General features: G+C 45.0%; 1 protein-coding gene and 1 long non-coding RNA gene across 2 annotated transcripts in view; one reads left to right on the plus strand and one right to left on the minus strand.

Annotated features, from left to right (window-relative positions):
- Lpo (lactoperoxidase) overlaps positions 1-21642 on the minus strand; it is a 24817-nt gene extending 3175 nt beyond the window's left edge. Inside the window, exons 1-9 of the mRNA XM_015495424.2 lie at positions 21454-21642; positions 16218-16295; positions 14287-14374; positions 11284-11444; positions 10658-10775; positions 10156-10285; positions 9247-9453; positions 7722-8046; positions 5753-5913 (exon numbers count right to left, since the gene is read on the minus strand). Coding sequence (XP_015350910.2) covers positions 5753-5913; positions 7722-8046; positions 9247-9453; positions 10156-10285; positions 10658-10775; positions 11284-11444; positions 14287-14374; positions 16218-16293 — 1266 coding nt within the window. The 5' untranslated portion in view covers positions 16294-16295; positions 21454-21642. The remainder of the gene's footprint in view (positions 1-5752; positions 5914-7721; positions 8047-9246; positions 9454-10155; positions 10286-10657; positions 10776-11283; positions 11445-14286; positions 14375-16217; positions 16296-21453) is intronic.
- LOC125612061 lies at positions 11399-13619 on the plus strand. The gene is made up of 4 exons (XR_007342320.1): positions 11399-11512; positions 11628-11654; positions 12390-12443; positions 13220-13619. It is a non-coding gene; the product is annotated as an uncharacterized LOC125612061 (long non-coding RNA).
- Positions 21643-23000: the final 1358 nt, after the last annotated feature.

Here is a 23000-nt window from a genome sequence, read left to right on the forward strand (position 1 = left end):
AGCTGCCACCAAGGGGCATGAGCAGTCAAGGGTGGCAAACAGCCTTTGTACCTTGTTTCAATTCCTATGACCGTGGCAGACATTGTTAATCAAACATGACATTCTTTCTGTGATCTCACATGATTTGTTTCCATATAGGCAAATCAGTCATTTGAATTTGGCATTTGATATATACTCTCTATGCGTCTTTGCTCTAAGTTTATGACCTTGGTGCGAAAGTGGCAGTGCCTATATGTCATTTAAATGTAACAATGTCATATTATTAAACTTTTCCTCACAGGCCAGCGTAAGAGGGATGATGAACCACAGAAATGAGTCAGGGACCACCAAGGGAACTTCATTCCATCCCCAGTTTTGAAAGAAGTGCTGCACCATAGAGAGGCTGATTCCTGGTTTGGTTTTACTCAAATACAATGAATTACTACAAAAAAAAAAAACTCAATATTTATCCTTTCTTTCTTTGTTTATATGATGCATATTTTGACACAGTTTTATTCCTAGAGAGCATTTCCTCTTTGTCAATTAACATTTTCCACATTTCGACCTAGCTTTCACAATTATTTTAAATGTGTGCAATATTCTAATGCATTCATTGAGATTTACCCTCAGGTTGGCTTCCAGTCTGTCCATGGCTTAGCCTGTGGGGATATCATCCATCCAGCAGGCACTCTGCTCCCCAGGCTGTAGAGGATGCAGGAGACAGAGCCCTGCCTCTGGCCACAGTGACTGGCCCATCTGTGGCTCCAGAACAAGCTGGTATGATTCTGTCTCAAGAATTTAGGTTCTGGATATAGCTATTTCAGATGGTGCTTAATTTGAGAGGACAGATGAGATCACATGGGTGGTTATTTTTTTTACCATCTGCTGGAAAGCAGAGAAAACCCATCTGCATTGAGAGTGGAGAAGTAGAGAGAGGAGCAGGGAGGAGGGAGCTAGCAAGAGTAGTTGTCCTACTTCCAGATGATTTCCATCGTCTGATTCAACCCTGGATGAGGCTTTAACCACTCTACTGACTATGGGGGTCCCAGGAGAAACCTTTCTCATCTTCCATTTGACACTTGGATGGGGTTGAACCTAACTGAACATCTGAACTAGACTGAGTTGTTTTCTTGTAGGCCCAAAAGCCTTGTTATGGATGAACTTGTGTCCCCTGCTCATCCATATGTCAAAGCTTCCAATGTGTGCATATTTGAAGGTGGAGTCTTTAAGGAGGAAACTTAGGTCATAAGGATGGCACCCTAATCCAGTAGGGCTGGTATCCCTATAAAGAGGGAGAGAGGGAGACAGAGAGGCAGAACAGGAATGAGAATGAACAGAGAAAAGACCAAGAGAGGACATGGGGGAAAGATGACTATAAGCTAAGGAGAAAGATCTGAGGAGAAACCAGACTTGCCAACACCTTGATCTTGAACTTGGCCTCCAGAACTGTGAGAAAATTCTGTTGTATAAGCCATCCTAAAATATTGACACTCTAGTGGCAACCCTAGCAAACTAATACAATATTTAACTCATGCAATCTTTAGGCAGACATTTTTTTTTTATTCTCTTGGATGATTTCCTACAAACATCTCCAGCAGCATGATTTTGGGTCCTGTTTCTTTTTTTTTTTTTTTTAAATATGAGAATAGATCTCTTTGATAACAAAAAAATAGGTGCATGAGACGTCTGGTTTTAGAGTGGAATAGACTCATTTTACCTTACTCTGCTCCACTGAATATAATTAAAAACCCTGGAAATTATTCATCAGGCAATAGTAAGAGGGCTCTAAAAGCTGACAAAAAAGAAGATGGACTGGTTGGGAACCTCAGGACTTGAGGAATGTCATACCCACAGACTGGGAGCAGAAGAGGCTGTTGGAGAACAGGAACAGGTAGAGAGAAGCCAAGAAAAGCCTCCTGTCTCCTTCTAAAGCACTAGGATGGGGGAGAGCCAGTACAGACTCAGAGGAAAGCCGCATTCCCCGCTTCACACCTTGAGTCCTGGGGAAGCCCTGCCATCCCAGCCTTCCATCCACAATCCAGGCTGGCGGGTGGTCTGATCAGCCTGCAGCCGTGGCAGCAGTGAACACTGTGTCCCTTTGCTCTTTACCTTTGATTTTCACCAGGGATACCCAAGTATGTGGCTTCTGCTTCCCCAGAAGGTTGCTTAGCAACGGCTGACAGCCAGGAAAGAACCTTCTTGCACTGTAGACAGGACCAGCTGGGGCTAAGTGGGGAGCTCAGAAGCACCAGAAGAATGAAGCAGACCAGATCAGCATAGGAAGGGCTCAAGAAACTAAGCTGTCACTGGAACTAAAACGAAAGTAGATCAGAACCTACGTGCTAAACCTAAACAAGGTACCTGCATGCTAAAACAGATTTTTTAAAAAATATATATATTTTTTAAATTGTAGGTGGACACAATACCTTTATATTATTTATTTTTATGTGGTGCTGAGGATCGAACCCAGGGCCTCACATGTGCTAAGCAAGCACTCTACTGCTGAGCCACAACTCCAGCCCCTAAAACAGATTTTAAACAGGATCAAGCGTCTCCTAATAGAAAAGCCAAAATGCCTTAAGATACAACTGAAAGTCATTCATAACACCAAGAACCAGGAAAACCACACTGGTGAGCAAAGACAATCAACTGATGCCTCTAGCGACATGAATGTTGGAATTATCTGATAAAGATTTTTAAAGCAGCCACTTTAAAAATGTCTCAATAACTAATTATCGATTCTCCTCAAGAAAAGAAACGAAGGACAGAATATCTCAGCAAAAAGCAGAAGATGAAATAGAATGAAATGATGGGACTGAAAACATACTACCTGAAAAAAAAAATCCAAAATACTTGAATAGACTCAATAATAGTAGAGTGGACATAACCAAGAATAGAAATGAAGACAGATTAGTAGAATTTACTCAATCTGCACATCAGAGAGAAAATACACTGATTAAAAAAAGGAAAAAAATAAATAAACCTCCAGCAAGACAGAGTCACTGGTTCTGTAGGACAATAACAAACTATCTAACCTTCATATCAGTGGAGTCCCAGAAGCAGAGGAGAAAGGGAGTGAAACTGAAAAAGGATTTAAGAAAAAAAAATGCCTGAAATTTTCTCCAAATTGGTGAAGGACATACATTTACACATACAAGAAGAGGAATGAACCCAAAACAAGATAAACCAAAAAGAAGTTCACTCCAAGACACACGACAATTAGATTTATGAAAACTAAACACACAGAAAAAGTTTTAAAAACTGTCAAAGAGAAGCGACACATTACCTAAAAAGAAATATCAATTCATATAATAGCAAAATTCTCATCTGAAACCACAGAGGTCAGAATGAAGTGGAACATTTTTTAAGTGCTGAAAGAAAAGAATTGTCAACCCCAAATCTAACATCTGGTGAAACTGTTCCTCTGGAACAAGAGGAAAATAAAGACATTCTCAAATAGAGGAAAGCTAAGAGAATTTACTGCTAGTCCATTTACCCTTAAAGAATGGCTACAAAGCTGGGTGTGGTGGTGCATGTCTGTAATCCAAGTGGCTTGGGAGCCTGAGGCAGGAGGATCACAGGTTCGAAGCCAGCCTCAGCATCTTAGCCAGGATATAAGCAACCTAGTGAGACCCCATCTCAAATAAAAAATAACAAGGGCTGGGGATGTAGCTCAGTGGTAGAGCACTTGTCTAGCATGCACAAGGCCCTGAGTTTAGACTTCACAATCACACAATACACAATGGCAAAAAAAAAAAGTAAACATAATCAATTATTTTCTATCCTATAGGTTTCTTTAATAATATTTTATGACTGAAGCTCTATATGGGGTGGTGCTAAATATATATAGAGAAAATACTTAAGAAGAATTAAACTTAAAAAGTGGGTCAAGTAAAAGGAAAGCATTCTGACATTTGCTACCATAAGCACAATCCATAAGAAGAAAAACTGACAAAAATGAGCCTCATTCAATTTAAAATTAAAAGTTCTTGGTCTGCAAAAGACCTGTTAAGAGGATGAAACCCCTCTCAATAAAACCAAAACCAAACCAAACAAATTACCGCGCAGGTGGAAGAAAAAATACTTGCAAGTCATATGTCTGACAAAGGACTCGTGTCTAGAATATATAGAGAAAACTCTCAAAACTCAACATTAAAAGACAACAGCCCAAGAATACATGAACAGAACATTGAAGAGGCTATACAAATGGCAAACAAGCACATGAAAATATGTTTAACACCACTAGCCAATAAGGAAATGCAAATTAAAACCACAATGAGATATCACTACAGACCTATCAGTAAGGGTAGAATAAAAGATAATAAGGATATCAAATGTTGAGCAGGATGCAGAGAAACTGGATCATGCATACATTGCTGGTGGGAATGTAAAATGGTACAGCCAGTCTGGAAAATAGTTTGGCAGTTCCTTTTAAAGGCAAAAATGGACTTACCATATGACCCAGTAATGGTAATCTCAGGCATATATTCCCTCAAAAAAAAAAAAAAAAACTTAGTTTCACACAGAAACTTATACATGAATGTTCATAGCAGCTTCATTCATAGTAACCTTAAACTGGAAGCTATCTAGATATCCTTCAATAGCTGAATGGTTAAAAAAAAAATGGTGGTGGGGCTGGGGTTGTGGCTCAGTGGTATAGCGCTTGCCTAGCAGGCATGAGGCACTGGGTTTGATCCTCAGCACCACAAAAATGTAAAATAAAGATATTGTGTCCAATTAAACCTAAAAAATAAATATTAAAAAAATGGTGGTAATACACACCATGCAGAAGGAAGAGCTATTGATATGCACAACCATTAGAATGAACTTCACAGAAATTATGCTAAATAAAAAAGCCTATCTCAAAAGGATATATACTGCATCATTCCATTTATATAAAATTTGTGAAATAGCATAATTATTGAGATGGAGGATAGATTAGAATTTTGCTGGGGTTAGGGACGTAGGGGTGAGGGCGGAGATAGTTCTAAAGGAGTAGCATGAGATGGTGCAGTATCTTTATTGTGGCAGTAGTCACATAAAGCTATACCTGTGCTAAAATTGCATGGAGCTTCACACACACACACACACACACACACACACACACACACGATTCCATTTATGACTAGTAAAACCTGAACAATGTTAACTTCCTGGTTTTGCTACTGTACCATGGCTATGTAAGATGTCAGCACTGGGAGAGGCTGGGTTAAGGGCACATGGACCTCTCTGTACATTTTTGTTGGTTTGTTGGCTTGCTTTGCAACTTCTCAAGAAGCTATAATTATTTGAAAGTAAAATGTTTAAAAAGTTTATATAGGGTAAATATCAACCCATCATTCCAAGTCTTTCTAGTTAGATGATCAAATCTGCAATACCAGCTGAGTGTGCCCATGACACGTGGGTTAGGTGTAGACAATTAAAAAGGAAGAGAATCAAATCAAAAGAGTCCAAGTCACTGCTCTATAGCAGTCCCAAGAGGAATGGCGCCTACAGTCCCAATGCTGGCACCAGGGCAGGCATGCTGAGGCACCAAGGTATGAACAACTCTCTGACACTCTGAACCCAGGGATTCATTTTGGGACAGAGAAGCTGAAGAAACAAAAGGGGGAGGATTTTAAAGAGCAAGACAATGGAAGAGAAGCAGTAGTGGAGAGGAAGGGGCAGGGAGGTGTGGAGAACAGCAGAGGTGGCTTGGGGTACCACAGTGAGCAGAGGACAGAGCCTGGAGCAGGAACCGGGTGCCTGGCAGTGGGTTCCTGCACCTCTGTACCTGCATGAAGGCTCCCAGGATTTTTCGGGCTTCCTGGTACAGCTTCTCTCCATCCCATTGAGGGTTGAGTGTCTTCAGTTCCCTGGCCAGCCGGTTGTGCTCTCGAAGAAACAGGGTATGGGAAGTGGCCAGCAGGATCTGCTCTGAGGCTCGGGCATCTCCTGAAAGCCCAGAAGGCAGGAAGATAGGTTCTCCCTGAGCAGAACTCGGTGACCAGCACGAAGATATGATAGTGCCCCAAGGTGCTCTCCTGGGGGCCCTCCATCCAAGGGAAGCCAGGTGGAGAGGGATAGGAGAGGGTGGAATCATAGCTTTGCATCTGAATTCTATACACATATTCTTTAGCTGGGTGATCTTGGGCAGATTACTTGACATTTCTGAGCCTCAGTCTCATAATTTAGGTGGGAAATTTTTTAATAAATTATTACCCAACTTTCCAAGAAGGGCAGTTCAAATAAACAAAGCTAGGGGCTTTTTACTTTGCAGAGTATCTTTGAAAATTTTATGAAAGCAGGTTTGAGGGCAGGAGCCTGGGTAAGGCTGAATTCCTCTGGGTAATAGAAGGAGAAGAATCTGGAGATGGGGCCTGTTGGGGAGAAGGAGAGAAGCAAGGAGGGGGAGACAGTCAAAATGGTGAAGATCAGGTGTCTCACCAGGGGATTTCTCCCTGTGTTCTTTAGGCTTAAGAAAGGCCTGTTAAGGGGCTGGGATTGTGGCTCATCAGTAGAGCGCTCGCCTACACGGGTGGGACCCAGGTTCGATCCTCAGCACCACGTAAAAATAAAGGCATTGTGTTGTGTCCATATATACCAGAAAATAAATATTAAAAAAAGAAAGGCCTCTTAAATTTGCTAATGCTTGGCATTAGTGGCTATTTTTATGAAAAACAGGAAAGCACTTGGTTCCATGTCTGGATTGGTGTCGGGTGCATGTGGGCACACAATTAAAAAGATCTACCAAAAGTCCTTGGCCTACGGGCTGGCCTTCTGCTTTGTTAGGGTGGCCAGAGGTTTGTCCTGGGAGAGTAAATTCTGGAGGGTATGTTTCCAGAAGCCAGAGACACAGAGGACCAGGAGAGCATGAACCCCTGGAAAGAACAGAATCAGGAGGGCTCTGGTTGTGCACAGATTGTATGGAGTGGTAGGTTTGGGCTAAGGTTCTTCTTAATCTAGAACTTTCTCGTTGAGGAAAATGCCTTAATAAATGTATTAAAGATGAGACCAAAGATTCATCAACAAGACTGTTCACTGCCTAAACACTAAGAAAACAAAGAGAAACTAGAATCGCCTCCAAAGAGGATCCAAAAAAAAAAATTTTTTTTTGGTTAAGATATACCACAGAATATCAGGCAGCCATTAAAAATCATGTTGTAGAAGAACAGATAATGATGTGGGATATGTTAGGTGAAGACATCAGATTATAGAGCATAATTTATTTATTTTTTTAAAATTTTTTTTAAATTGTTTTTTTTAAAGAGAGAGAGAGAGAGAGAGAATTTTTTAATATTTATTTTTTTAGTTTTCGGCAGACACAACATCTTTGTTTGTATGTGGTGCTGAGGATCGAACCCCGGGCCGCATGCATGCCAGGCGAGCGCGCTACCGCTTGAGCCACATCCCCAGCCCCTAGAGCATAATTTATAGTGTGACACATAGAACGATGCAGAACTATGTGAGAGAAAAAACTGGAATGATTGGCATTAAAATATTAATGATTGTTGGTAGGTGGTGGAATTATATGGATTTTGTTTATGCTTTTCTGGACTTTCGTACTTGTTATACAGTGAACACATGTTCCTAGATTTTTTTTTTCCATCTGGGCCCCTCTGCCAGTCCTGGATCAGTGCCACAGACATTGGTGCCTTCTTGTGCATTTTCCCAAAAGGATGTTGAGAAGGGAGCAGTGGTAAAGCTTCCCTGGATAATCCCTTGTCCACAGGCCCATCATTCTCTTCCCAGCCTAGACTCACCTGCCAGGAAGCAGGGCACGCCGGCTGTCTTGTTGATTAACTCGCAGGGGCTAGGCTTCTTGGTGACAAAGGGCAGGTAGGGTAGCCCGTGGTCTGAGAACTCCTCGTCGACAGCCATGAGGCCCACGGGGCTACTGAGGTTGCGCAGATTACTGGCCAGGCTTGGCTCAGAGCCATACACGAAGCTGGCATCCAGGAAGGAGGTTAGAGCATTGATTTGCTCTCGGGCTAGTGACTGGTAGGGCGGAGTGGGGCAGATGAACCCGTCTCGGAAGAAAGGCATGCACTTCCCTTGAGTCTCCAACTTGGGGTCATTGGGTGGGAACTGCAGAGACATTGGGAGTGGGTGACTAAGCAGGAACAGCACACTAGACTGACAACCTCTCCCTAGGGTCAGACTGGATGCAAAGATGTGATGGTACCCTCCTGGAACCCTGGTGCCAGACACTGACCCCAGATGTCTCCTCAGGGACTTTTCACATCCCTGGCCCAACATGTCATGAAGTTCATTACATCCTGTTGTGTAAAGAGCTGAGAGCAATAATTCATTATTTCACAGCAAGGGCTCTGAATTTCTGGTGGGAAGGATGTCCTGGAATCCCTAGACAGGGAAGCAGCACATGAGATGGGAAAGGGTTTTGTTAACAATTACTACCAACAAAAGTAACCCTTTGTTTATTCTGGACCTACCAGATGCCAGGCATTAGGCATACTTTATCTCACTTCAGTTCTCATAAAGTAGACCATTCAGACCCTTTTTATGCATAAGAAAAGTGAGACTCAGAAAGGTTAAGTAACTTGCCTAGGCACTTACAAACTGGAAGGGAAAGATGTGAAATTCAGATCCAGATTGACCTCATTCCACAGCTCCTGTCCTTTATACCACAGCATGGAGCCTTGATTTGTTGTCTGAGTGAATAAATAACACTCTAACTGCAAAGCCCACAAATAAGAAGAAAGGACACCATTACAAGCTCGTCTCCCTGTCTGCTGGACATTGTCACCAATCCTTGCTGCTCACTGACTCATACATCAAGTTTCAGTTCTTTCTGGGAGATAAAATCATCCTTCAGGATTCCACTAACTTTAAATACAGGATGAACCTCCTGGGATGTTGGGAAAATGTAGAATCTATTTTCCAGTGTTTGGAGGAGCCTTGAGATTTTGCATTTCTAATAAACCCTCAGGTGATACTGATGCTGTTGGGTAGGGGATATAACCCCCCACCCAGCTTCCCAATTTTGCAATTAGTAGTTTACTTGCCCATTTCCCACACTGGGCCTTTGTCCTTGAGAGCAGGAACAGTGTCTTATTCACCTTCAAATCCCAGTGCTTGGTGCATTGTCTGGCACAGGGTAGACGGTTAATGTCTAATTACTGAATAAATGAATGCATGAGGGAGGCTTGGAAAGCTATTAAATCAGCATCCAAGATCCATCATGAGACCCTGGCCGTTAGGCTGGGAATGTCTGTTACATGGGGTCAGTACGGGGCTTGTCAAGGACGTTCACCTGCTGGGGCTCACCATGATGGGGAAGCAGTTGTCTCCCTGGATACAGTACTCATCACACTGGGTTTTGGAGTACTCGCTACTCCCCATCTCTGTATCAGGGGCAAAGTCCAGATCGTGGTCCACAACTTGACCCCACTGCATGAAGAGCAGGGACCTGTTTTGGTCCAGAACACCATCCTCGTTCAGATAACCAGCAATCTGATTGGATACCTCCCGGGCCTACAGATGCAGAGAGAAAGGGAGGGCAGATTGAAGGAAAAAGTGCTTTGAGGATTCAGAGTCAATTTATTGAGCACAGTGAGCTTGTGAGGTGGGTAGCATTAGTCCACTTTGTAAATAAGGAGAGTGAATCCTAGAGAGGTGAAGTCAATGCTCTCAGGTCCTGGCAGGCATGGTGCTGAATCCAGGTCTGTATCCCTTGACCATGCACAAGGTCAGTGCTTTCTCCACTACTGAGAGGGGAAACAAAAGCAGGCTGCCTCTGAAGTAAGTGCCACAGAGGGGCCAGGTGTCTGGGCGTAGGAAGGGGGCTCTGGGGAGGTGCTGCCAACTCAGTTGAGGCCAAGAGATAGGACCCCCCAGGCAAATGACAGCTGATGCACCCCAGGGGCTGGGGCAGGGTAGGCAGGAGCAGGATGGGGCAGGGAAGCCATCTGCCTGGAGACCCCAGGGTATCTGGCCTGTGGCAGCTGGGACGTGACCATCACGTGGCTGGACCCCAGGCTCTGCTGCCCTCTAGTGACATTTTGGAGAACAACCCAAATCATCTCTACTGGTGACTCCGCCGCGCATCCCTCTAGCCTCCCACCTATTTCTTTTCGTTTCCCTTGCGTGTTTGAGGGGGTGCATCGGTCCCCCTCCGACTCCCATCCTTCACCCGCATCCTCGAGGGCGCGCCCCACCCTGCCCGTCGGCGCTCACCAGCGGGAGCGGGAAGCCGTTCCGCGTCCTCCCCGGCGTCCACCCGTAGGGCAGGGAAAGCCCGTCCTGGTACTCGGCGGGCAGCCAGCGAGCCAGGGCCCTGTTGGCGGCGCCCAGCGCTGGCTTCCTCCTGGAACCCAGCAAAACGGTCTCAGCCCTGGCCTTCGGTTCTGTAGCACTGAGTCCCTGAGGCCTGGGGTTCCAGGACGCACGACCCCGATGGGGACGAAGCCGGGAGCTCTGACCCAAAAAGGGGACGCGGAGGAGATGCCTCTTAAATGGGGGGCCCTGAATCCCCACCCCCAAGGTGCGGTCCTCCTATGACCTGGTGAAAGGGGACACTTCCCGAGGGATACCGTGGCTCACTGGAGACATGCAATCTTTAGAAGGATCCAGAAGGACAAGGCAGTGGGAGTTCTGCCTGGCTTGGCGGGGCTGGGCAGGTGGGCTGGGCGTGGTGGTTGGAAGGCTCTGTCCCCCACACCCACCCCCGCCCAGTCACCTGTTGTTACAGTCTCCCGTGATGGTGCGGTAAGGACTGTCCATGTCGCATTTCTCTACAGGAGCAGGGGCTTCACAGCCCACCTCCCAAGAGAGCAAAGTCAAGTTCAGGCTGGAGCCTAAAACAGAAGGGACACCAAAGGGACAGGGTTCTTTCTCCATTCTGAGGCAGGAAACAGGGTGTCAGCTCCCTGTTACCCAGAACAAGATAGAGATCCCATCACTTGCTAGATAATACCAGTAAATCCACCTGACACAGGAGGCTTAAATGTTGCCTCCACTGACAGAAGTGGTGACACCGGGGTTTGGAACAGGGAGCCTGTGTTTATTGACCTTAGCACTTCCTCTAAGTAGAGGCCTCACAGATGGTATTATACAAAGATTGCCCACACCCCCTCATTAGGAGCTGGCAATGTGACCTTGGTAGGTCTGAGTTCATTCATCTGCAAAAACAGCAGTGGTCTAGCTGTCCTCTAAGCACCTCCTCACTCTGCCAGTCTGGCCTATAGCTCTCAGGGGGAAAGGAATGCCAGCTTCTAGCAGGAAGTGCAACTCTTGGCAGCCTCTGCTATTTTCTGTGGGGAGATGATTCCTCCTGACCCCAGAGGGCTAGAGAGTTTTTTGTACCTGTGACGTTGGTCAAGGACGACTCCTGTCTCAGTCTCTTTAAGGACTCCTCCCACACCTGCCCACTGCGAATAGCTACTCGGGTTCGGCCTTTGGCTTGCTTGAGGTACTGTGAGAGATGTCGGGTGGTGGGAGTCTCAGAGCTCAGGGAGGACTTCAGCCTACAATGGAGAGCAACAGGGGATCATGTAGAAGGAAGTTGGTGGCCCATTGGAGGAGCATGGAGATGGTGTGTGCACAGGGAGGAGCCCCCCGGGTGTGGGCAGCACATAGGAGACAAATATTCTGTGCTCTTAGGATCTTTTCTTTATTTTTCTTCTAACACCTCTGGAAAACCTCTTCAGAGAGGAGGAAGCTACTGTGGTCTTTAGGTATGTGTCAAGCTCTGAGGGAAGGTGGGGAAATGGATGAGAGCAGTCCCAGAGGGTAGCACTAGGCTGGCCTGAAAACTACCTAGGACCTATGACATAACTTGAGGAACCCCTTGTTTTTAATTAGGTGTATATGACAGCAGAATGCATTTTGATTCATTGTAAACAGCTGCAGCACAACTTTTCATTTTTCTGGTTGTACACAATGTAGCATTGCTCCATATGCGCAGTCATACATGTACCTTGGGTAATGATGTCCATCTCATTCCACCATCTTTCCTGCCCCCATGCCCCAGCCCCAACCCTCCCTCCCCTTTGCCCAATCAAAGTTCCTCCATTTTTTCTATATGCCCCTCTCCCATTATGGGTCAGCATCCACTTATCATAGAGAACATTCGGCCTTTGTTTTTTGGGATTGGATTACTTTGCTTAGCATGATATTCTCCAACTCCATCCATTTATCTGCAAATGCCATAATTTTATTCTTTTTAAATACTGAGTAATATTCCATTGTATATTTATGCCACAGTTTCTTTATCCATTCATCTATTGAAGGGCACCTAGGTTGGTTCCACAGTTTAGCTATTGTGAATTGAGCTGCTGTAAACACTGTTGTGGCTATTACTATAGTATACTGATTTTAAATCTTTTGGGTATAGACCGAGGAATGGGATAGCTGGGTCAAATGGTGGTTCCATTCCAAGTTTTCTAAGGAATCTTCACATTGATTTTTAGATTGTGAACTTGCCCTCCCTTCTCCCAGCTCAGCCGCCAAGGAGGAGGAAGAGGGTAAGTCCAGGAAAGAGGGAGAAGGTCACTGAGCTCCCTCCCCAAGGGATTGTGGGCTGAGGGAAGTGAGCAGCCTGGGGCTTTGTCTCATGCTGACCTTTTAATTCCTGAAATGGTACTGTTCTGGGACCAGAAGTGACTAGAAAACATTTCCTCATCAAAAAGTCACCCAAAGAGTTATGGGACTGCTTCAGAGTTCATTCAAGGGCAAGGAGGAGAGAAGCCCTAGATATAGTATTAGGGACAGATTAAGAGGAAAGAATAAGGGTATTTCTGCTGGGTGCATGGTCCCTCTTTTTCTCTTGTTAGCTCTCAATGGAATGTGGGTGTCCTGAGTGCAGGAACCCAGTCTGCCTTGTATATGTCATGAGTCTCAGTTCCTTCATGGGTGGAGGGTGGCTGATTGTGCTGGTGCCCTGGGGGATCCCAGGCTCTCTTGAGTGTGTTCTTTCCCTAGTTATTGTCAGTGCAGCCACTAATAGCTGACCCTGTGACCTCGTTGGGCACTTTTTTCTGAGCCACTGGAGCTCCCTGGCTGGAGGTCCCCAGGAGTAACACGAGTATGTTCTAGTACCTCCCTGTAGCCCCTAGCCTGCAGCCACACCTGCATGATGTGAGTAGGCAAAAGCCTTGCTCCTATTCTCCAAGCTGGGACAGGCTTTGGGGTACACCTTATACTCCAGGTTTCCCTGTGGGTCAGGCTGAAGTCAGACCTGAACCCACATCCTCACTTAACTTCTTCCTTTTATTTCTCTTCCCTTCTCTTTTCATTGCAGCCTCCCTGAGAGACCTCCCCTTCAGAATTACCTACAAGCAAATCCAGGCCTTGGTTCTGCTCCTGGGGAACCTGACCCAAATTAGTCCATATTCATTAAATGAATGAAGATCTTCTGGCTAGGCCCAGTGGCTCTAGCCAGGCATGGTGGCACGTGCTTATAATCCCAGCTACTCAGGAGGCTGAGGCAGGAGGACTGCAAGTTAGAGGCCCACCTGGGCAATTTAGCAAGACCCTGTCTCAAAGTAAAATGAAAAGCATTGGGGATGTAGCTCAGAGGTAGACTGCTCCTGGATTCTATCTTCAGTACTGCAAATAAAACAAAGCAACAAAAAGACCTTCTACTTGGAGTCTTTCTGAGATGAGCACACATGACCCAAGAGCAGTCCCAGAGGGTAGCACTTAGGCCACACAGAAGGAAGTCTCTATAGGACTAGATGAGATGTCCCTTCAAGATACCTTAGAGGCTGAGGATTTTAGGAGATGGGAGCTATTGTTCCTCCTTGACACCTGCTGCAGTCTGGCTGGGCACAATCAGGAGCCACTTGTCAAAAGAAACTAACTTTATTTTTAGAACCACACACGCCAAACAAAACAGCCTCTCAGGAAAAACCCTCAGAGCCTCAACTGCCACCACCTGCTTTCCACAAGCCTCTCTCTCCCACACAAGCTTCTCTCCACCTCCCACAATCCTCCTGCTCTTGAGGCCGGTTGGCTGGGTCATGTGGGCGGAGCCAAAAAAGTCCCCCAATGAGCAGCTCTGTGGTCTGAAAGGGCAGGGAAACAGCCCAATGAGCATCACCGCAGAGGAGCCAATCAGCTAGATGTTGCTGGGGCCGCTGTGAGCCAATCATCAGCCGGCAGCTGGAAGTTTGCTGGCAGCTGGAAGTTTGCTGGGGCCCCTTAGGCTGTGGCTCTCAACAGACACCTACTTGGGGGTGAGGGGCAGGCGGAAGGACAAGCTTTATAATTGCTTTGGCTCACTGGCTTGTCAGAGCTGACCTAGATACGCTGGTTGTTACCAGGAATCCTTGAGGGGAAGTACACATATGCATCTCATACACATACCTGGTTCGGGAATCCAGGAAGGCCTTGTTGACTTGGACCTTGACCTGACTCACAGCATCAGAGATGGAAGCAGTGCTGTTGAACTGAGCTTGGGGGTGGGGAGGAAGGAAGAAGCAGAGCATCAGATACCACTCACTGGAGAACCTCTCGCTTCTGTCTCCCTCTTTCTCAGTCATTATCTCCACCAATCAAATCTGAGCAGTCAGAAGACCAAGACTAAGAAACTTTGAGAAGACCCTTTAAAGGATGGAAGCACAGAATGGGATGAGTACTCTCTAATCTTCAACAAGATGTCAAAATTACTCTTCCAAATTCTTCTTGAACACCCAGTGATGAGATTATTGAGTATCTGGTGTAACCACCCAAGTTGTCTTGGGCTCCCAGGCTAGGCGGATTTTTTTCTGGCTCCTGGGGTGATGGTCCCATGGACCATTAAATAAGTCTGTCAAAAAATTGACTGAGCTGACATGGTGGCACTGTAATGCCAGATTTGTGGGACCCCAGTAGACCTCTGGGAGCCGAATCCAATGCAATCACACAAGAGTCTTTATTGCAAGCTCGAGCCTGGACTCACAACCGTTTCTGACACAGCGGTCCCAGGGTGTGAGTCCCAGTCCTTTATCCAGTGAGATCTTACAGGTTTGGGGGGATACTCTATGCATCACAACATCACACAGCAAATCATTCCATACCACGGGAAAGTCAAACAACAACTCTTAACATTGATTAGCACATTCACTGGGGGGAACAAGTTGGGTAGGGGTGATTGGTTAGTACAAGACGGGGATTCCTTTGAACTGATTGGTTTAGGCCACGAGGGGTGTACGTGCTAAACTACATGGTTTCACAACATGTTATCAACCACCATAAACTACTTGGGGGTCATCTGGCATCCCAGGTATTTTCCCTGTCTCATGCTGATTGGAGGTGGCTAGGGGGGTTGCTCTGAGTCCTCACCTAGCCTTACTGAGTCAGGGACACCTGGAACAGGCAGAGCTCTCTTGTTATTTACAGACAAATAACTCAGCAGGGTGGGTATGTGCTTAGGAGTACTCTGTGGGTTTTTCCCAGAACAAGGGTCACACCCTCTTCCTTAGGACAGGCCTTGAGCTAGAAGCTGCTGTTATTTATTTATTTTCAAAAATGGAGTCACATCAGTTTCTCAGCACACACAGTAATCCCAGGGACTTGAAAGGTGGAGGCAGGAGTATTGCAATTTCAAAGCTAGCCTCAGCAATTTAGTGAGGCCCTAAGCAACTTAGCGAGACCCTATCTCAAAAGAAAAAATAAAAGGGCTGGGGATGTGTCTCAGTGGTAAAATACCCCTGGGTTCAATTCTTAGAACAACAACAACAACAACAACAAAAATTAACTGATCACCAAGACTTTGAAGTAGGGAAGGGAATGGCATGAAGGTAGAGGCAGGATTCCTTGTTTTCATTCCTTTTGGGGTCTGAGTGTAAGGGGTAGTCTCCATTCTCTGAACAAGGAGAATATGGTGGATTGAAGATCCGTCCAAAACTCATGGCCACTTGGAACCTCAGAATGTGATCTTACGTTTGCAAATAATCTTTGCAGATGTAAAATGAGGTCAAACTGGAAAAAAGGTGAACCCTAAATCCAGCAACTGGTGGGTTTTGTGAGTAAAGAAGTGGACACACAGAGCAGGCCATGAGAAGGCTGAGGCAGAGACTGGAGTCATGCAGCTGTGACTGGAGGACATCAAGGATGCCTAGAGCCACTGGAAGCTGCGAGAGGCAAGCTAGAATCCTCCTTTAGACTCTTTAGAGGGAGCATGACCTTGCCATCACCTTGATTTTGAATTTCCAGCCTCCTGGATTGTAAGAGTATAAATTTCTGTTGTCCTCAGTCACCCATGTTTGCTGCTGTGTTACAGCAGCCCCAGGAAACAAATACAATGTGGCACTTACCACTTGTGTTAGATGCTGCAGCCTGGAGCAAGATCAGGAAAGTCAGGAAGGCTGGGAGCCAGAGAAGAACCCTCATCACTAAAAGAGATTCAGGAATATAGTGAGTCTCTCTGGAGCTCTAGTGGTGGGGACCGAACTGCAGAAAGGAGAGAAAGCTCTGGGGAACACCAGACACCCTATCATGGGAACAGGAAAGAGAGAACCACACGAACTCATTAAGCATCTATTGTAGACACAGGCTCATTGTAGGTACTGAGAGAGATGAAAGAGGCCACGGTGGGATTCAGACTTAAGGCCCTGAGTTGTAGTTCTACATTTGATCTGTGATCTTGCCCAGTTACTTAAACATCTCTGGGCCCCTGACCTGCCCAGTAAAGGGTGAGACCGAGTGATCCAGGATGTCTGATTCTGCCCCGACATCTGTGATTTGAGATCCTATACCTGTTTTGTGCTTGATCCTATATGAGAAATGTTATTACAAACCTCCTAGAGAGCTCTCTCCTTCCCTCTAGGACATTTTCTTTCCTTCCAGTTAGTTTCCTCTGGTATAGCACCAGAGAGGTGTGCCTAAGAGGCAAACACTCCATGCCCCTCTTCAGAAACCCCACAGGGCTTTCTCCTCCTGCAAAGAGTCAATTTGATGGGAAGGGTCCCCTGAGCCCACAGCTGTGTCCCAGGCTTCTTGGAGAGATTCTAGTTCCTGAACTAACCCCTTCATCATGACATTTAAATCTGAACCTAAAGCACCAGAGTAAAAATTTGACAAACTTTTTCTTTTTCTTTCTTTCTTTCTTTTTTTTTTCGGTGCTGGGGATCGAAGCCAGGACTATAAGCTAGGCAAGCACTCTGTCACTGAGCTACATCCCCAGCTGTATCCCTAGCCCTGGGCAGCCTTGTCTTCTAATGAGGGCCTTCATTGGGCTGAGTGAAATTGACCTAAAAGGTCTTTTGAGGAGATTCCGGCTGCACCCTGGGGTGGAGGGTGCCATGGTGTGCAGATGGGATATGGTGTCAATATACCAGGCTCTTGACAGGATCCTCAGCCTTCACAAGAGAGTCTGGCTTTTCTCTTCATCATGGTGTTCCCTGGTTGGACTCCAGAAACTGTCCAGGAGAACAACCTCAGATGGGCCACCCCCTCCATATCTGTGCAAAGCTCCCTGCAGTTCTGAAGCTTTGCCTCAGAGCAGCCCAGCCCACCTCCCAGACACTCCCCAAAGCGCCTGCCTGTGGGCCAGCCCGGACCAGAGAAGGAGAACCATGTCCCTGGACCATGTAATTTTGGCCTCCTTCACATACCTCAATCTTCCCCTCTGCCCTTGTCTCCCCAACCCCTGAGTGATCTTTATTTGTTGAATATATATTTTTGTAAACAAACTTTAGAAAGAAGGCAAGATAGGAGAAAATACCTCTCTGGCCAAGAACTCCCCCCACCCCTCAGGGTGAATTCTCCAACCAACCCCTCAGTGGGCTCTTGTCTTTAGATGTGTATGGCCCTGAGTTGGAAAAGCTGACTCTATGACCTTCTCTCCCTGTTTCCCTTTCTTTGTGGGTGGGAGGACCACTTGAGGGTTCGCTGAGTCAACAGAAATCTGCCCTTTTAGGCAAACAAAGATGGTGGTTTGGAAGTAAAAGGTTTGGTTGGCTTTCAGAAGAAAAAAGGTATGATTAAAACACACACACCACACAGCAGGGCTGTGGTTGTGGCTCAGTGGCAGAGCACTTGTCTAGCACATGTGAGACACTGGGTTCCATCCTCAGCACCACATAAAAATAAATAAATAAAATAAAGGGTATTGTGTCCATCTACAATTAAAAATTTTAAAAATATTTCTGACATTAAATTATTTAAAAAGAATCACACAGCATAAAATTTACTATCTTACCCACTCAGGACAGTTCAGAGCTCTAGAATATTTATTTATTTATTTACTTACTTATTGTGATACTGGATTGAACCCGATGCCTCATGCTTGCTAGGTAAGTGTTCTACCACTGAGCTTCATCCCAGCCTTTTACAATTTTAATTTGAGACAGTTTTGCTAAGTTGTCCTGGCTAACCTTGAACTTGCAATCCTCCTGCCTCAGCATTCCAGAGTAGCTGGGATTACAGGTGTGCATCCTTGCACGTGGCTAGAACCTTTTCATTCTGCAAAACTGAAACTCTACTCATTGAAACCAACTCCCCATCTGTCCCCACTCCAGTCTCTGGCAACCATCATATCACTGAACAAGGACTGATGGTCACGTGAGCATTTGTTATATTACTCTTTGAGTGACTAAAGGACACGAATTATGATTAAAACATCAAACTATGAAAAATGGCCTCATCAGAGACTGAGGAAGAAAAAAAATAATCACAGTTGAAAGATGAAATTTGAGAAATCTGAGCAGGAAACAAAATTGAGATACTTGTTTCTCCACTCCTTTTCTTTGAGACATTTTTCATGCTTTCCTCACTGGAAAATTAGGGAGGGAGGAATTCGAGGTCAAAGCTGAATAATTTTCTGTGTTTTGGCCATGTTCCTGATTGGTATGAAGGAAGGGTGTGGAACAGAAAGCAGAACCAGGCAATTTGGGATCATGCCACTGAAAGATGGGTATGCAGGAAAAATTATGGAAAGACACTGTCAGCAGCCAAAACCAAGCAGGGCAAAGGGCAGGGGCCACAGGGTTTCAGAGTATACAAGGCCAACAAGAGGCTTCTGTGATGTTTGGATCACATTCTTATCCTCACGGTCAAGGCAGAAAGCTTTTCTCAAGTCCCTGGGTTTTTGCCAAAGCCTGCAGCCTTTCTAGTGCCCCAGTCTCTGCCCCTCAAACGTCAAGTTGGTCCACAATCCCATGACTTGACTTATGCAATGTCCTCCATGCCTCATAAACTCTGATCATTCTTTAAAACCCACACCAAATGCCTCTGTGAAGTTTACCAAATTCTCCAAACAAGGTCATACTTGTTTCCGCACCTCCTGGTACTTTCTCTTACACTACTGTTTTCATGCCTGTGCCCCTATCAGCCCATAGCTCCTTAGGGCAATATCATGTGTGTTTCCTTTTCCAGTGCCTAAGCATAGTGTGGGTACATAATAGGGGCCAGGTTGGTGCTGAATGAATGACAGAGCAGAGAAGTCTTCCATCTGGACATTACCAAGGGAGACAGTGGTGTGTTCTCTTAGCAGGCTTATCACACCCTAGTGTACCTCAGAATCACCTGGGGATCTTGGTAAATGCACATCAGCAAGCTCCCAGGGGAAGCTGCTGGTCTGTAGAACACACTCTGAGAACCATGCCTTTTGAGAGTTTGGCTCCCACACTACTGAGCATTCACCAAAAAGACTGGAGGAAGGCCCGAGAAGGGAAGGAACTGGTGGGATTCTTTTTCATGAAGGGTTATAACTCTGTTGAAGGTGGTAAATGAGCAACAGGAAAGCCAAAAAATACCAACTTGCCCTTTCCCTGCAAAACACTCTATTTGATCCTTTGAGCAGCTCCAGAATCAAGAGGAGGCTGAAGAGGAGATAGCTGTGATATGATGCATGCTTTTTGGTTTTCATCCATACTTCCTGGCTCAAAATGCCCTTCCTAGGTTAGGCCATATAGAACTTATTAGAACATATAAGAACATACTAGAACTTTTTTTTCCCCCAAGGCAAGTCACAGAAGCTCTGATCTCCTGCCTTTTTTGTCTTAGAGCTTGTGATAATAAAATTCTCCAACCTGCTTTGTCTGATAGATAACAGTCCCGTGTCAGAAGGGGTCCTGCCCCATGTTTGGGAGGGTGGAATGCTGCCCAGAGAGGTCAAGAAGAATCTGGACAGGCTTGCTGGGTTTACCCACTCAGCCTATCAGCATTAGATCTATATGGTTGTCTGGGCTTCTGATATGCTTATCTAATAAATATCCATTAAAAAAAACCCAAAAGGACAGAATTCAGAAAGTTTCTAGTAGTTGAACCTATGGAGGTTTCTGGAAGGTAGTTTGCCCTGAGAGGGCATGGAAATTCCATGTTTCTTTCCTTATTTCTTGCCCTATTGCACCTGTTCATCTGTATCCTGTCCAATATATTTTATCATAAATTGGTTAAACATAAATGATTGTTTCCCTGAGTTTTGTGAACAACTTTAGCAAATTAATCAAACCTGAAGAAGGTGCTGTGGGAACTGATTTTATCATAAATTGGTTAAACATAAATGATTGTTTCCCTGAGTTTTGTGAACAATTTTAGCAAATTAATCAAACCTGGAGAAGGTGCTGTTGGAACTGATTTATAGGCTTGTTGTTGGCACATGGAGCAGCTAGGGGTGCGGTCCTGGGGCTGAGCTTTCAACCTGTGAGATCTGATGCTATCTCCAGGTATACAGTGTCAGATATGAATGGGATCAAAGGGTATACAGCTGATGTCCACTACTACTGCACTGTCTGCTTGGTCAGTGGAGAAAACTCACACACACCTGGTGCCAGAAACATGTTGTCAGAGTATAGTAGAAGAAACTGAATTTGAGTTTGAATTTGTTTTCCTTCTATAGATCAATGGCTCTCATCAAGCCCTGTAGAGCAGAAATAATCTTCTACTTCTGCTGAAAGTGCTGGTTACATGCATCTGATTGCATAAAAAACAATATGGCTTAATCATCCAGTCTCCAAAAGTGAATCCCAACTAGCACTGCCACAGGTCCTGCACCTGATCATTTAAGGTCATTTAAGGCACTAGGGACTATTCAGGGATAATTAGATGTTCAGATCTGCTGCAGATTGCAGGCAAGAGATGCTGTAGAAGAGATGAAGGTCTGCAAGCCCTGGTTTAGGGAGCCCCTAAAAACATTGCGGAATTTTCACTATAGCGAAGGGTCATACTATTTTACACTTATCTCAAGAACACCACATGGACCACCATTCTGTTACTATCCCCCCAACTTTCTGGGTGATCCTGCATACCAACCTTAAGCCTCAGTTCCTAAGCAGGATGGGTTCTAGGAGGTATACGGTACCTTCTAGCCCTGAGAGTTTATGATTCTATGACTTAGTTTTCAGGAGCAGAAAAACTTCCTTGCTCTGTAGAAGATTTAGACACATTTTCTCTTACACCAAACAGGGACGATAGCCAAATCTGGCGCACACACACAAAACCCCCAGGAAGACAGATCTAAATTCTGCACTAAGCTTTCTGAAAAGTCTTTAGGAAATCTCACCAGCAGCTTTGCAGAAATCAGGAAAGATTAATGTGAACAGGTCTTACCTGCCAGTGCCTTGGCCTCCTGTGGCAGCCAGGAGAGTTGCTGTGCTCTGAGGAGCTGGTCTTTTATACTTTCTTGCAGGAATTTATTTCTGGGAAAGGCCCAGAAGGAAAGATTTTGAGGGGCTGAGGTGGCTTGAAGGAGACGCTCAGGTTGGACAGGAAACACCCTTGTGACTCCAGGCAGGTGCACGAGGAAACTGCAGAAATGGTAAGGATTGGCTGGTACAATATTGTTGACTCTGAGTGAAGCAACTCCTCTTCTTCCCATTTTCCAGTTTAAATATACCTGGTGTAGTCATGGAAGGCAAAACTCCAAGACGGAGCATACTCGTCTCTTAACCCCTAAGGTTCCGAATAATTCTTTAAATTGCAAATAATTAAATGGCACTCTTTTCCCGTTCATTTTTTTTTTTACTGCTTTTTGATTCCTTCTTTGCCTTTCATCCAATCTATTGTACAATCAATGGATTTAGTTCTGGGGATTTAAAGTGATTAAAAAACATTAACTTTTGATGGTCAAAATGGTAGACAGCTGATATTTTGGAGGAAGCCACTGTCTGTCTAGGTGAAAAGAGACCTAGGGTTGTCATCAGGCTGGTGGATTTCAGTTCCTACCTTTGTCACCATATGGCTCTGAACAAATCACTTCACCTTTTGATGTCTTCAATTTGCTAGTAGTAAAATCAATGGATGTTTAGATTTTTATTCTGATTATAATTCTATGACTTTATGCCTTCTACAGTTTGCCCCATTAAAAAAATACCAGCATCCTAGAAATTAACGATCTAATGCCTGGGTATTAATGTTATATATGTCTTCTACCTCAATGGCTTTAAAAATTCAAATTCATTAGATCCATACCAAATGAAAACAGGAAGAGTTAAAAAAATGTCATGAAAGTATATTTTACAGACAGACATTTTAAAACATAAGCCTCTTTATGAAATGATACTTTGAATTGGAAATACTCTGGGCATCTAGACATTCAGAAACTTGTCTAGCTGAACCCAGACCCTTTGGCTTACCTTAAAAAAAACTGATGTCCCTTTTCCAGTAGATGGGCTGTATCTAAAGACAGTTTCTCTTGCTATGAAGCCAGGCAAATGAGGTGGGCATCTCAGAAGGCAACTATCCAGGGAAGGTGAATGAGACCTCAAGCTCTTCTTTGAAATATGTTTCAGTTCCTTGGGCAAGCATTGTTTATCTAATCATTCCCTGAATGTTGGAATCTGCTTCTGGGTTTCTTAGGGTCCAGGAATCAATATCTTTAGATGACTTGGGTTTGTTTGTTTGGCTGTTTGGTTTTGGTGGTGCTTGGAATCTCACCCAGAGCCTGACACATGTTAGGCAAATGCTCTACTACTGAGCTATATCCCCTGCCCCTATAGAGGGATTTTGATCTCATTGAGTCTGGATTACTTCAAGACGGAACTTCCTTCTAGAAGATCCCATAATACGACTTCCTGTGGGCAATGTACTATGAGCTACCAGAGTTAGGGTTACAGCAAAATGAGGGTCTGACTGTCTCTGGGTCTTTGTTATGTTAT

This window comes from Marmota marmota, unplaced genomic scaffold (genome assembly GCF_001458135.2).
Source record: "Marmota marmota marmota unplaced genomic scaffold, marMar, whole genome shotgun sequence".
NCBI lineage: Eukaryota > Metazoa > Chordata > Mammalia > Rodentia > Sciuridae > Marmota > Marmota marmota.